Source organism: Scophthalmus maximus, chromosome 11, assembly GCF_022379125.1.
Source record: "Scophthalmus maximus strain ysfricsl-2021 chromosome 11, ASM2237912v1, whole genome shotgun sequence".
NCBI classification, from domain to species: domain Eukaryota; kingdom Metazoa; phylum Chordata; class Actinopteri; order Pleuronectiformes; family Scophthalmidae; genus Scophthalmus; species Scophthalmus maximus.
Genome location: NC_061525.1, coordinates 687,609 through 703,741, shown reverse-complemented (window position 1 = coordinate 703,741; position 16,133 = coordinate 687,609). Strand labels below are relative to the sequence as shown.

The following is a 16,133-nucleotide window of genomic DNA, read 5'->3' as shown; positions in this document are numbered from 1 at the left end:
TTTTATAACTTGTAGTACTTTATAATGCTGACCATATCATATTCATCATTGCCTAGGAACAGTGCAGTACCCATCAGCATTTCAGGAGCAGTGCAGCCCAGAGACCAAATGATGATTTCTTGGCCCCTGCTAGACCTCTGATGATCTTAGCAGAAGAATAAGAGATGCACCAATTACTACTGAAGTTATAAAGACTAACTTTGACATTAACTTCTGATTATTTTCAAAATTTTACTTTCACTTTTATAAATATGCAATGGCTTGATGAGACAATAGCCTGATTAAAAACGTGAGATGCCCACGTACAGGACTGAAGAGGTTCAGGAGATCAGGTGACCGATGGCGACGGGAAAGCCGTGGATATCAGCCATGGTGAACGATGAAATCTCCTACTGATTTCTCACATCTGAGAGGAGTAGAAAGGAAGGAATTTAGGCCCAATCTCAATGTCCCCCCTTACCCCTAAGCCCGGGAACCCTCACAGACTTAAAGGGGCAGTAGGCGATTCTAAAGCAATACACCTTTTGTAAAAATCAGCAAATGCGTGTATTTCCTCACGGTCAGCTAGCTGTCGCTTCTGTGTGCACCGAAAAAACCCCAGTTTTTTTGTTAAGAGTAAATTCTTTCTTCTCAAGTCTTCATCTTAAACATTTACATATTTCTGTAGGATGTATGATTGTCTGTCTTTACATTACAAAGGTGAGCCATGTCTTTGTATTTTGTTTTTTGTATTATTTACATTTAAATTTAAAATGTATTTCTTTCTTCACGGCTAAGGCACTTGAGGAAACGATTGGATTTTAACATGTTCCAGGGGCATGCGTTAGTTGATGAGAGGTAATTTGAAAATAATTAATTTAGTTATTAATTATCATTATTTAATTTTTTTCCAGCATGGAAAAAATTAGGTTTCCAGGCTTCCCCCTGTGGGTGATTCCCTCAGGCAAAGTCTGCATCAATGCTGATTTACGGAAAGTGGGCATGAAGGTAAAAAAATCCACGAGCGGGCCCTCAGGCGCTCGACAATTTGGCAGGGGGACAGCCCTCACAGACTTAACGGGAACGCCTCAAAGTCTGTGAGTCCGTGAGTGTGGACATTGAGATTGGGCATTAGACACACAAAGTCTGGCCTCACAGAGCCTGACCGCCAGTGCTCACGCATATAGTAGAAACGTTTAGAGGCAAGGAGGCAGTTTGTCACACTGTCAGGATCAATCCATCAACCAAAGTGCAAACCAAAGTTAAATCATACAAATGTAAATATTGTTTACTTCTACTATTATTAACTACTCTTACTCCTTATTTCTAAACATTATCATCAAAAATCCACACTATTAACTAGGTAAAATACATACAAAATTAAACTAATAATAACTGAAATATCCCATAATCTAAGATTTATTCCCACCAATCTGAATTGTTTCTGCTTTTGATGTACTTCTCTGTTTAACAATAGACCATATTCATACGGTGAACATTTTCCACCGACGTCTTGCTCAGGGTGGGACTCTCAAATTCTGTTATCAACAGAGTAATGTTGTACTGGTGTGATCCAGGTTACAAGTCTTATAAACATTGCACTGCTCCCTGATTGATCAGCAACTGAAAAGACAATGTATAGTTACAATTTAGAGTGACATCAGACCATGTTTCAAGGTTAAACAACGTACATAATAGCTCATTAGCTACTAATGTTAGCGTTCAACTACTTTGCAGCTGACATTATTGTTTGATACTGTTACATGACACTGTGGCTGTATCAAGAGTGGTGTTTTTATTCTGAAATATCAATGTACCTCTTGGAAACATTTATTTAAGACGAGCAATGTAAGGTTAAATGTTATGGTTTCCACCCGACCGCGGAAATGTTCTGGTTAAGTGATGAACATAATGTGACATATTCTCACTGGAACACATACTTCTGTGTAATGTTCATACAGTTTACATCCAGCACATACATAACAAGCTTGATTTGCAGGGCATTTTACTTCCAGTGAATAATTGTGCTCCGGAGGTGCTTTGATACTTCCGAATTAAATCACATAGTATCCTATATTAAAGAAAATGGGAAAATGTTGAATGGTAATATTTGCTTTTTTTCTAATAGTTGCTAATGAGATATGAAATATATTGTTCAACCTTGAAACAAGAGTCCAATGTTAGTCCATATTTTAACTATCCACCGTCAGTCCGGAAGTAGTGAAATGACAATAGTTTATAAGATTGCCTGTTTTTTGTTGTTGAAATTGTCACCAATTTCCCAGAGGCTAATCTTGATGAAAACAATCTGGCATGTTATGAGCTCTGGTGAAAGCCTTTCGAAACGACTACTGACTCGGAATGTACTGTGCTTTTAAATCCACTGCAGTTCCGCCCAGCATCGTGTGGGCCAATCAGCATCTTTAACACGCAACACTCTCTGAATTATGCACCAATCACAACTCGTGTTTCACCAGCAGTCGCGCAGTAAGTTGGAGCAGTGTGGTTCGTTATCACCTTCCGTCCGCCAGCGCAACAAACCTGTCCTCCGCGCCGCCGACGCCGCCTGTGTGCACAGAAGATGACCGGAAAGTGACTCTGCAGGGCGGCAGGGTTATCCGGACGTTCGCACGGGGTCCAGTGGAAGTTTTCTGCGCGTCGCAGCCGAGGCTCCTGCGCCGTATACGCAGCATTGGGTAGGTTTTTTTTGGCGTTGTGGCGCTGTTGCAATGTCCCCCTCCCCTCCTTCCTATTAGCCCGGAGCTGCGATTATTTCCCGCACGTTTGGGCTGGGGGCTTCTGAATAAGCCGTCGTTTCCTCAGCGTTAACAAAGCCACTCTCCGCGTTCAATGCGGGTTATATAATGGTTTGTTGTCGGCACGTTAGCCACGAAGGCTGGGAAGTGACACCGGCTGATGAGAGGACACACAAGCGAAGTCCCCGTCAGATGGAAACCGTTTATTAAGTCGATCCGCTACGTGCCGCCCCCGGAGACATGACCACGATCTGTTCTGGTGATCGACGATCGTGGCCTCCTTGTACACCTCAATGTTTTACGAGTGTCAAGGAGCAACTCTTCCGCTCCACACGGCGGGTCACCGCAGAGTACAACGGAGACAGGTCCGGGGGACCCGAGAAGCACATCAAGGGTCCGATTGGATGCAATACTTCTATTATCAGTAATAGTTAATCAATAGTCGCTCGGGCACATGTGACGGGCTCGTGATGTAGACAGATGAGACATGGATTCCGATCTGAACACACGAGCACAACATTAACGGAAGTTCCCAGTGGCATCGCATGAACGCTGCTCTTTGCTGATGAACGGGGCGTCATTTGATTTCGGTATTTGGATGTAATACGGTTAGAGGTTGTGTGTTTAATGGTTACATATAACCTGTGAAGAATCCTGCCTGTGGGTCATCACAGTGGTGGAGCTCATGACACAACCCCTCAGATGTCCAACAATCCTGCTCTTCGTTGTGTTGGAGCCCACAGAGATGTGGTGCATGTTGTGTTTTCATCACTATCAGACAGTGATGTTCTTGTTTGCCACTGCTATGTGGCAGGTTGTTGAGCGACACCGTTATCTCCTTCGCATTCCCCTCCAGCCACTAAACATAGCAAATACTTGGCTCATATGAGAGAGAAATTGTTCATTGGACTTAAATTGAAAATATGCCATTGTACCCCGCGGGCTTACAAGGATGAATTTTTAAATAAATACTGTGTTGCAGTCTGCAGAGGCTGGAAAACAGTTTCCGGTCCAGCGACGGGCTCAGACTACCTCTGTCTGGGTAACCAGGAACACATCTGCTCTATGCCGGTGGTCTGAGTTTTTCTCAGTGCTGGCTCCTCAGTGGGGCGTCCTCTACAGCTGCAGTGCTGGATCAGTTGGACTCCAGGGGCCTGTACTACGAAGCCAGGTTACTGGCTTACCATGGTAAATTCAGGAGTAACTTCCCGGTTAACTGGTACTACGAAAGGTGGATAGGTTTAACCCGAGGCATGCTACCAGGGTGCGATTTGTGAAAAAAGCAAAGAGGGGATGACTCGATCTGATGTCATGGGGTGGATTCGAACCCCCCAACCATAGGCATGGGAAGCAGACGCGCAACCAGGGGACCTAAAACTCATGAGCGCTAGCAAGGCTCTTAACGTGACCGCGAGTGAGGTTAACGCACACTGCGCTGCACACACTTGACTGGCTGGACCAACTTGTATAAGCACCACCCAAGCTCACAAGAACCCAATCAGTGTCGGCGTGAGGAATGTGAGAGGATCACTCTGCAGGGACGGGAGTTTAGAGACCTTCAGAATTCACCGGGACACCGTTGATGATCTTTACGAAACATATATTCACTATCTTTGATATATTTCAGTTCTAGGTCTCTGGTGCCCTCACTGTGTCCTGCACCGGACACTTTTATGTTTTACAGCATACAGTTTAAATGATCATGTGATCAATTAAACTGTATGATGTGAAGTTCGCAGGCTAGATGCGTTAGTCGTGTTCCCTGGATATTTAAATGTACTCACGATCAATAACACTTTTTATACGCTCACAGGATTTGCAGTATAAACAGAACATATATTTTGTAAAGGATTTCCGATATTTGTGCTGTTGACTATTATGCTGCTATTTGTGCTCCGACTATTGCTCACACATATCCCCAGTAAATCCCGATAGGAACATGAGGAGGATTATGAATCTGAAATTATTTCATAGATCCATGTTCAGGTATTTGATCATATCCTATTTAAACTGACATGATTACTTTGTTATATTCTATGTATATTAATATTCAGGACAAAGACACATTAGTTGGTGGATTTCATTATGTTAAAATGGAAACTGAACTGAACATAAGACATATGAAATAAATCAAATGTTTTTAAATAAACCATGTCATCAAAACAATTGATATGATATCACCATATTACCACCAGGATCAGAACTGATTGACCCTCAACCTCCATCATGAGATGTCATGATTGACATCTGAGGCTGACTCGCAATATAAGCATGTGTATGGGCGGGACCTTGATGCCGCGGCTCCACTCCACAATCACTACTGCACAGACTCTAACCCTGAATGACGTCACCAGTGCAACATGGCGTCGCCTGTATCTGAGATATTTTGGCTTCACGCTATACCGAGGTGTGATAAATTATAATAACAAACTGAGAATCTCATCCACGCATGCGCATCTGCTTGGCAACCGGCGCCACACGCTACACCGGTGACCCAACTGATCTCCACTCCCCCCCAATAAAGGAAAATCACTAGCTTGGGGATTACTTTACGATCTTTCAAAATTTACCCCTGGGGCCTAATTAGTACTAGATTTCTGTTCCCATCCCTAGATGAGACGGAGCCCGATCTCCTCTCGTCAAATAAACAAATAAAATAAAATAATTCAGCAGCGATGGTCAAAATCCAGTAGCAGGGTACTGCCGCTGCTGAATGCATGTAGGGGGAACACTGTAATTAGTGTTGCCATTCATTGGTAATTTCACTGAGCCCGTAGTATCTTCAGATGCAGGACTGTGGTGGTAAAAAGTGTGGACACTTCCTGTGTGAGCATATAGATTACAAACTACAGTCCCTATGAGTGTGCTGTCAAAAGGTCAGTAGTTCTGTTTTTGTTTTGTGCTTTTTCATAAGTTTAAGTACGGAGTTGACTTATGTCAGCTGGCGATTTGTGCTGACCCTTTGAAGAACTTGCCAATGAGCTGCCTGTGAGTTTACACCTCTGTAATCCCTGAAGATAACACCTGAATGTAGAGCAACATTAGCTCTGTATTAGGAACAGGTTTGAATTGGGGGGTCCTGATTGGATCTCATCGATTGGTATCGGGGCAGATCAAGGCATTTTTAACTGATCGGGATTCCCTTTTAATGAGCAAGAACGTATCACGTCAACTGCAAGAGGGTCTGGCTGCAGACTCCTGCAGCTATGGAACATCACGCGAGACCCGAAACACGTGACTATGGGTTTTTTTTAGTTCCACAACTCTTGCGCGCATAATACGGGTATGTTATGTTTTACTTGCAAGGGATCATTTCTACTCTACCAAAAGTATCACAGTTATCAGTATTATCACGGTATTTTAAAAATATGTTCGTTCAAAAAGTACTGATGCACAAACCATTCAAAAGGATGACTAATTGTTCCTTTTTTTTTCTTGAAAAATATCCATCTTGTACAGAGATGTGCCTGTGTTTTAAACAATTGTTTCATGGTGATCATGAAGCAATTCTTTAAAACAAAATAAAGTAGTTTTATTACTCTGATTCAATTATCTGTCTTCACTGACGCCGCTCCCTCTTTGAGGGAATTTAAATTGTGACAAGAGCCATTCAATATTTTTTATTATTATTATTATGAATTGATTGGATTGATTTAAAAACTTGAATGTACTTGAAGTTTGCACTGTGCAACTGTATTATCTAGGAAAATACAATTATCGGATCAGGACTTGGTATCGGCACTCAATATTAAATGACTCTGATCGGGATTGGGGGCAAAAAAACTTGATCGGGACATCCCTAGTTTGAATACATAGCATATTACAGTTGTACTCCAGCAGGAGTCTGTCTTGCCTGTAGAGCAGCATCTCTCCTCCCTGTCATACAGTCTAGCTGAAGTTGGTTTGGGTTTGTTTTTTGCATGTTATTTATGATGGAGCCTTAGGCTCAGAGGGCTCTGGTAGGGCAGTGGCCATGACCTTCTGATTGTTCCTGCAGTTGTGTGGAAGCGAGCAGCTCATAAACTGTTCATTTTCAGTGAAAACTTTGTTTCTGTGTGACATTGCAAGATAAGTGGACTTAGCGGTGGGCGATCTTACAATCTAATACCGTGGACGATCTCAATTTTGCATATGATCTGCTTTTAAGAGGAATCGTACAAATTGGTGGGAAGGTTCTAAGCGGAATGCAGATACCGTTATTAACATAATACAAGACAGTTTTGTTACAAAAAACTGTGTGTGCATTCATTACAACCAACAGATATACATTTTTGAATGGAGAGAGTACCAGCATAATTAGCCTTGCATTGTGGGTTGTATTTAGCATTTTATGGAGCTAGGCTATCGGTTAGGGTAGCAAAACCCGGTATTAAACGGGCCCGACCAAAATTATGAAAGATCGTAGTATTGATAAGCTCTATCATTATCGGTGCTGCTAATGGGTTTGAAGAAATTAGTGAATGCGTGTAATGATCCGTGTGTGTGGAGAAAGGGCTCGTTGACTCAAATGGCGATAACAAGAGGTACCTGTTGAAACTTGTAGTGAGTGTGAAAGTACAATCTACTTCTGCTGGTCCAAGTCAAAGACCGGATCTGTCATTTTCTTAATACATTTTATTTTTATGACATTGCTCGCTTTTTCTGTTGTTGTATAGCCTAGATTAGTGTAACTCATTATGCGGCCCGCATGACATCCACCGCAGCCAATACACAAAGCCTAGAGGGCCTTCATCTCTCACTGCCCGTCACACACAGAGCACATACAGAGATGCAGACCTGCGATAGCAGAGAGTGAACTTGTCGAATGTCTGGTTGTACTTCACCAACATCAATGGAGACAACGGTCATTGCCACAAGTGTAACAAATGTTTTGCAAGTATAGGCGGTAACATGAGCGATCCGTGGAAAGATTTAGTGAAAGTGAAAGTAAACTCTACTTCTACTGGTCCAAATTCACTGACAAGTCCAAAGCCCCTTAGCAGCTGCAGCTAGTGGGAGGATGACTGAGTAGAGGGTGCTGAGGGGGGAGATTTTCATCTTTAATGCATGCCTTCTTCCGCTCATCGCAGTATTAAAGTATGCCTAATACTTGCATTACATATTGTATGTTGTGTGATAACAAATCAGGCAGATTTGTGAGGCTGGAGTGGATTTTGTTTTTGTAGCGGCTTGTCTGTTGAACTTTTTCTGCTAGTGCGGCTCACTAGGAAAAAATAGTGAGGATCACTGCAATAGATGGTGGGAAAAATGGTGATTCAGATCGTGGATAGTGATTCTATCCCAAAAGATCGTCATATGATCTTTTGGCCAGATCGCCCACCCCTATATAGTGCCTTTTTCTGGTCTTAATGACTTAATGCTTTATATTGCCTGGAGTCTACTTTCATGCTCTTCTTTTTCTTTTCCCATCACTGTGGACCTGTGGACCAGAGCCTTCCCCATTAGAGTTTGATGTGATTTTGTTTCACCGGTGCGCCATAGAGAGCAGAATCTGCCTCCTCTGTTACCCCTAACAGATCAATGGGAATAAATGCCCTGCAAGGAGGATACAGTGTCAGTAACAGGAGAGAAGAGCCTCAATTAATTTAAAACAAACACATTTCAGCCAGGGTGTAAGGTGTAACATGACACTGCTCTGAATCTCAACCGCAGTTTAGTCATTCATAAGGCCTCACCTCTGAAGAAACTGTATGAGATTTTCTTTTGGCTCTGTCCCAGTTTTTCTTTTGAAAATGATCTGCATACAAATTCACGAATTAGACCAGACACTTCAAATGTCTTGTACAACTGGAGCCATTTTCTTTTTAGTTGTTGTTCAACTTCAAACCAGCCTCACATAAATGATGTTAGGCCAGAAATGGAATAATTGATGGAGTAAATGCTGATTCAGGAAGACGGAAAACGTGGATATCTTAAACAGAAGTATTTATTATTAGAGCTCAATATTGAGGAGACTTATGGTTCGCTACACAGATCAACAGGTTCACAGTGTTTGCCGTCCCAAGATAGTCTGCCTATCTCCGATCTCTGTAGTGTATTTAGCTTCGAGTAATGTCGTCATCTCCCTGCAACTATGACAGCTCGAGAGAGACTTCAGCTGCTCTCTGATTGTTTTGGCTTGCCATAGATAAGATGTCCTTGCTTGGTGCCTGAGAAACAAGAGTTTCTCTCTGAGAAACAAGAGTTTCTCAGGGTGGATAGATAAAATCATTAATATCCTTACAACCTATATAGGTGTTGGACACTGACCACCACCCACATACTATTACATAAAAGGAAGGAAAGTAGCTTTTTTTGAAAATATCATTCTTTACATGATTCTGTCTGTATTATGATTTTCATTTATTTCATGTTTTGTGTTCTTCAAAGAAATGAAGTTAATTTTCAGATTGTCTGTCAGTCATATCTCGAGAACCGTTCGTCTTGGCATTTGTGTTGTTAACGGTCCAATAAAGTGCAGTGTCGAGTTTGGACACACTCAGTATTGATGCATTTTGGAGCCGTGGAGAATGGCTATTTTTTTGCTCCTGTGTGGCGCAGTGCTCCCTCACCTTGTACATGCGTCAATAACAAACTGAGGGGGAGGCGCAGTGATCCCTCCGCTGTGTTGTTATTGCCAAAGTAATGTGCAGTAATTGAGCCACAGCGAGTGAAGACCAGCTGTGGACTGAAGACCTGCAGGACTCAGTCCTCAGAGCTCTGAAGCTGCTGCTGCTCAAAGAGCTGCTGAACTGAAGCTCCACTCAGTTCACTGATCCCTGAACCGGAGAATCAGCTGTTGGAGTAATGAACGCGCTGTTGTGAAAAATCCGTTGTCGTGAGTGACAACGTTTCTTACGTAGTTCCGTAGTGGAGAGTAGACTCTCTGCTGCCGTATATACAATATCTGTCTGAACATTAACTTCATTTCTTTGAAGAACACAAAACATGTATGATAGTGGAAATAATCTGAAAAATCATGATACAGACAGAATTATGGTCTAAAAAAACATGAGGACAACTCATCTGATATATTACATTATCCTCAGGAAATAATCCGCTCAGAATTTTATACAAATTACTACTTTTACTAAATATTCCTGCAGGTATCAAGTTTATTATTTATGCTCATTTTACAGTTAACTGTTCTGTGCTGTTATAGTTTTTCTGCAAAGAATGCTATTTTCAAAGAAGCTACTTTCCCCCTTTTTTGTAATGGTATTTGGGTGGAGGTCGCCAGTGTCAATACAACTACTACATGCATCTACTTACTGTAGAAATCAACCAGGGAGAAGTAATCCAGACTCTAGATTACTCAGGGTCACACTTACAAGGTAGATCGGGAAAAGGACTTGGCCTGAAAAAAAAATTTCATTCAGAAGTTTATATATATATATTTACACTGAACAAAAATAAAAACGCAACACTTTTGTTTTTGCCCCAATTTTTCATGAGCTGAACTCAAAGATCTAAGACTTTTTCTATGTACACAAAAGGCTTATTTCTCTAAAATATTGTTCACAAATCTGTCTAAATCTGTGTTAGTGAGCATGAGATAATCCATCCACCTCAGAGGTGTGGCATATCACGATGCTGATTAGACAGCATGATTATTGTACAGGTGTGCCTCAGGCTGGCCACAATAAAAGGAGAATGAGGATTCCATAATGACTAATACAAGACAGTCTTGTTACAGAAAACTGTGGGTGCATTCAACCAACAGATATTAATTTTTTAATGGAGAGAGTACCAGCGTACAGAGATCTGTGCGTCTCTGTCGGAGCCCGGTGCAGGGGCACAGACAAGAGGGCAGAACAACACACACATTGTACACTATCATTTGCTCTAGTTTGCGGTACTATCCAGTAGTTTGTCTAGTTTGCTCTACTGGCCTGTGATTATACCAGTTACTCATCTGTTGTTACCTTTGTCTCCTTCCACCTCTTTGTTTGTCACCTTTCATCTTCTGTTTCCCACCATCCTTCTCCCTCACCTCCTTTGCTTCCTTTCATTTCCTGTAAAAAATCTAATCTGCTGTGTTCATTTTCGTCGATTATCTTAGTTAATCACTTAATTTCTCTACCATATTGTTATGTTGTTGCTTTATGTCTTTATTTTTCCGTTCAGCATCTGTTTTGGGGAGGTCTGCCTTGAAAACATAATACAGTTTTACAGTGAAGCTGACCTGGAGTCTCACAGTAACATAACCCACTTGTCCCACACGGATCAAATCGAACTGAAAGAGTGAATGAGAAGGTGAACTTTGCCTTTAAGGCCAGTTGCAGCAGCCTGGGGGAAACGGCATACCCCTCTTTTTCTGTCATAGCAGTTTTGAGGTGTTGTCAGCCTGGCATGCTTTATAACTTACCCCTCCCTTCAACACTGAGTCACTTAGAAGCAGACACAGACACGTGACATCGTGTGGGTGGGCTGAAAGAAGAGACAAAGCCTGATGTCAGGAAAATAAATTAATTAACAGTTTCTACAGTATTTACACATTTTCTAGTCACAGTGCACAGGAAATTCTTGAAGCATTGAGCTTAGGCTTGAGCAAGCTTCCTCTCCAAGGATGGCAAATGCAAGGATTGTGTGAAATGCTCCTAACTTGTGTAACAATGATTTAACAGTCGAGGGTGTTTGCCTAAAAGCAATAACAGCCCCTTAGCTCATTAGGCACTGAGAAAAAGTTGGCAACATGCTGTCAGATGCTAAACAGATGGTGGGCCTGGCTGTGTCAGTCCAAACCTGGCTTTGAGGGGCAGTAAGCGATCCGAAAAGCAATACTTGTTTTGTAAAACACAGTTTTGCGTGACATATATTCAAATATGTATATTTTTTAGTAACCGATAAGAAGAAGCAATATGTAACTTTTTCTCACAGGTAACGGGTAACACTACTGTGTCCTTACTGGACTCGCTTGCTCCCTCTCACCGGGTCGTTTGTCTTTTGTGTCTTGTCATGTCAAAATGAAAGCACTCGCAGAGTCGTGTCATTTCAAACAATTCTGTAGGAGTGGCTGCAATCATTTGTACGTAGCAGAAACCCTGCAGTCCACTACTCTGGTCCAGAATATATGATCTCAACAGATTTGGATGCGCTACCCTAAGATTTTTAACCAAGGACACCTCAGCATGCTGACTATGGGAAGCAGGGATCAAACAACCGACTTTCCTGTTAGTGGGTCACCTCTCCACCTCCTGAGCCAGAGCCGCCCATAGTTTGTAGTGTGCATGTGTGCATGTTAGTGGCTGAAGGCTAAAGGTCGCAGATAATGTATATGCTACAGCAAATCAAATCCAGAATGATGTCTAGCAAGATGAAAAATGTATTAATTTTATTTTATTTGTATTGCGCCAAATCACAACATGCTTTGTCTCAAGACACTTTACATAGTGAGGTCGACACCTCACAATATTACAGAGAAAACCCAACAGTTCCCACAATGAGAAGCACTTAGAGGGGAAGAAAAAAATCTCTAACAGAACTGGACTCGGTTATGGGCGAAACATCTGCCACGACCGGTTGGGTGAGAGGAGAGGTAGAGAGAGAGAGAGGTAGAGAGAGAGAGAGGTAGAGAGAGAGGTAGAGAGAGAGGTAGAGAGAGGTAGAGAGAGAGAGAGAGAGAGAGAGAGTTGTATAGTAGTTGCAATCTTTGCTTAAATGGATAGATTTTTGGTTCCACCGTGTCTTGTCAGCCAATCGTTTCAGTTGTCCATCTTTCTCCATCCTGAAGCCATAATGGTGCAGGTTGAGATCCAATGACTGACAGAGGAGCGCTCAATGGGAGCAACCAAAGCCTTTTTGTTAACAACCAAGATGGTTGCTGCTGCTGTGGAGAGGTCTTTGTGTCTGCTGTGGAGGCCGCATTAAACATGGTATATTTTCTCAAATAGAACACCAAACGACCACTGTTCGCTCTAGTCTGTTTTTTTCCTGATTACTTTAGCAATTGAATGTTGCTCTGGTATATGATCATAATTATGTATTTTGTGTTTTTTCCACCATCCAGGCCAAATGGAGCTGGGAACTCGACACCTGCTGTGCACCAGGGAGCTTGATCCGTGCTTGGTTCCTAGCAAACAACCATAAAGGGTGGGAACCTTAATTATACTTTAGTTCCTTTTTCCTACCCTCCCCTTAAATTGCCCTTGTGGAGATATTATCCTCTGGTGTCTGTGGCCTGCAACATGATTGGCAAACTGAAACAGAACTTGCTGGTGGCGTGTCTGGTCATTAGCTCGGTCACGGTCCTCTATTTGGGCCGTCATGCCATGGAGTGCCACCATCGCATCGAGGAGCGCATTCAGCCCGTCGGAATCATGCCTCTGTCAGCGCTGGGTGGCAGCATGCGGACCACCTTACGGACAGGCCAGAATCTCAGCACACCTTTCGTTTACAACAAAGACATGCCACTCATCTTCATCGGTGGTGTGCCCCGAAGTGGAACCACACTAATGCGTGCAATGCTGGACGCCCACCCAGAGGTGCGCTGTGGCGAGGAAACCCGTGTCATCCCACGTATCCTGGCAATGAAGCAGATGTGGAGCCGCTCAGGCCGGGAGAAGATGCGCCTGGATGAGGCAGGTGTGACGGATGAGGTGCTGGATGCTGCCATGCAGGCCTTCCTGCTCGAAATCATCGTCAAACATGGAGAGCCTGCCAATTTCCTGTGCAACAAGGACCCTTTTGCACTAAAGTCGCTTGCCTACCTGGCCAAAATCTTTCCCCATGCCAAGTTTGTACTAATGGTTCGTGATGGCCGTGCTTCAGTCCACTCCATGATCTCACGGAAGGTGACCATTGCAGGCTTTGATCTGGGCAGCTACCGGGACTGCCTGACCAAGTGGAATCGGGCCATAGAGACCATGTACACTCAGTGCCTGGAGTCTGCTGATAAATGCCTACCAGTGCACTACGAACAGTTGGTCCTCCATCCTGAGAAATGGATGAGGACACTGCTTAAATTCCTTGACATTCCTTGGAATAAAGCTGTTCTCCACCATGAGGAGCTCATTGGGAAAGCTGGAGGAGTGTCCCTCTCCAAGTAAGTAAAGCTGACAACTCCTTCTTCTTGTTTTTCCTTTCCCTAGCCCAACCAACTCCAAGCCATGAAGTCTTGTTCTGTGCCCAGTATACTTTAAGGTTGTTATGTAAGTTATGTTTTCGATAGTGAATCATCAGTTTAGATGTAATCTTGGGTCAGTTTAGTGAAACCTTTAAAACATTTTTGTTAGCTCTGCAAACGTGGTTAATGTTGTCAAGGGGAAAAAGTATGAGTTTCCCTCTCCATGTTTGAACTAAGTTTAGTGTGTGTTTAGTTACCTCCAGGACGTTGAAGAGATTATCCAGTGAGGACCCACTAAATCACCATCCACCACTGTGCCATGCTGTGAATCATTTTGTGTTTCCTTGACATTTTGGACTCTTTTGGAATGCATGTTCTGGAAGCTGCCTGCTGTATCTGGGCTCCTGGTCAGTTTTTTTCAGTGACTATTCCAAATAATATTATTCACGCAACCACAAGTTGGCTCCGTCATCAATGAAAAAAAGGCACACTTACTTTTTGTATTACAGGCCGTAAGGGCTCCAGACTAACTCTTTACATCGGTTGCTCTGTATATAGTATTTATATTTTATATTTTTTACACATCTTAAATTTTTTTTTATTCTGCTATCCACTTCAGGGTTCCAGACTACATTTTTCATTTAGGTGCACCAGCACATAATTTTAGTGAACCCAAAATATTTCACCTCGCCTTTTGGCACCGCAATAATACACCTATTATACCTTTCCATAGTTTCCATATACATTGGTAATTTCTCAACACATTATATAAATGACTAAACAGGAATAACGGTTATTTTCATGAGGATGATTTGGGACCTACATTTTGTAAACGGTTGCTCTTCTTTGGTGATATTATAAGCAGTGTTACATTTTATTATCATTTCTGACTCAAAGCACTGAGGAGTAGAATGGACGAATGTTATGTTTCTTGGACTGTACTCAGTACGTTGTTGAACACTGAACAGCACTATTTTGAACAAATAACTGATATAAAGTACCTGAGTGATGGGACAAACATAAAAACCCATCAAAGTAAAAAAGTAACAAAACTTAATATGTACAGACAGACTAACTGTTGTAGATGGTTGTACGTCTTTCACTATGACCTGGGTCACAGCGAGGTGGAACTCATTCACCCTCTCCTCAGTCGCCTCCCACAAGCTGCAGCTGTTGTCTCTCACTGGGACCAGCCGAAGTAGAGTGTACTTTCACTTCCACTAAAGATTTTGACAGATTTCCACATGTTACCGACTTTATTGAAGTACAACCAGACTGTCAGCTAGTTCACTCTCTGCGCCATCGCCACACCAGTCAGGTCTGCCTATGTGACGGGCAGTGAGAGCTGGCCCCGGTGCTGCCGACGCTCCGATGTCAGCAGCACTGAGAAGGTCAGAGTTTATCAATACTACCGTTATTCATAATTTAGCCCCAGGGTTTGTTTAATACTGGATTTTGGTGCCCATCCCTAACTATACCTGATTTCTTTTTCCCACCAAAATTTAGCGAAGAAGAATACCAGAGTCAAAAGCCTGCTCCTTCTCTGCCTCTGATTGGCTCAGACTGTGCTATTCTTTTTCGCTGTGGAAAAAAAGCATAATGCTACACACTAGGGGTGCAACGGATAACAAAACTCATGGTTCAGATCGTTCCATGGATTTTGAGTCAAGGATCGGATCATTTTTCAGATCAGCAAAAAAAGAGAGACAAATGTAACGTTGCTTTCCATAACACATAAAACAGAGAATGAAAACAACCTTCAAGTCTGGTGTTTAAATAAAATGTGCAAAAATGTAATTAAAATGCAATATGAGGCATGAATCACTGAATCAGTCGTGAGGTAGAGATGTTCACTGCTTGCTGCGGGACCAACGCTCTCACTTTCCCCAACAGTGAGTAACACACGCTCTCTCTTAGTGCATTTGTAAAAACGACCTTGATGTTTCTGGTGAATTTTTTTAATAAACGTTGTTTTCAAAAATCAAATCTCTCTCTCTCTCTCTCTCTCTCTCTCTCTCTCATACACTTTGTATATTTGTATAACAAAGAAGAGATTTTTTTCTGACAATCCATCTAATTTTCAGATAGCCAGAGTATTAATTGTGAAGGTATTTAATCAGTCAATCAAACATTCGAGTGATCTAGTAAAAACGTTGTCAATAGTTTGTCAGGGAATAAGGATTTAGGGCTGATATGGGGCCGAATTTGTATAATGTCTGTCTGGTTTATTGGTTTACTAGATTCTTTAAGTTCACTAGATGCTTCCTCCACAGCTGCACATTCCTTGAATAGCTCATTCCAGTGTTGATTAGATACATATTTTCCATTGTAAGAGGGTTTGATTACTGCCTGGT

The 16,133-nt window shown here is 42.3% G+C and overlaps 1 protein-coding gene across 4 annotated transcripts in view; it reads left to right on the top strand.

The window, feature by feature from the left end:
* Nucleotides 1-2,457: 2,457 nt before the first annotated feature.
* tpst1 (tyrosylprotein sulfotransferase 1) overlaps nucleotides 2,458-16,133 on the top strand; it is a 46,740-nt gene continuing 33,064 nt past the window's right edge. For all 4 annotated transcript variants that reach the window (XR_004787270.1, XR_004787269.1, XM_035621635.1 and 1 more), the window contains exons 1-2: nucleotides 2,458-2,675; nucleotides 12,724-13,758. Coding sequence is in view for 2 of the 4 variants with exons in the window: in XM_035621635.1 (XP_035477528.1) it covers nucleotides 12,902-13,758 (857 nt within the window). In the remaining 2 variants the exon portion in view is untranslated. The remainder of the gene's footprint in view (nucleotides 2,676-12,723; nucleotides 13,759-16,133) is intronic.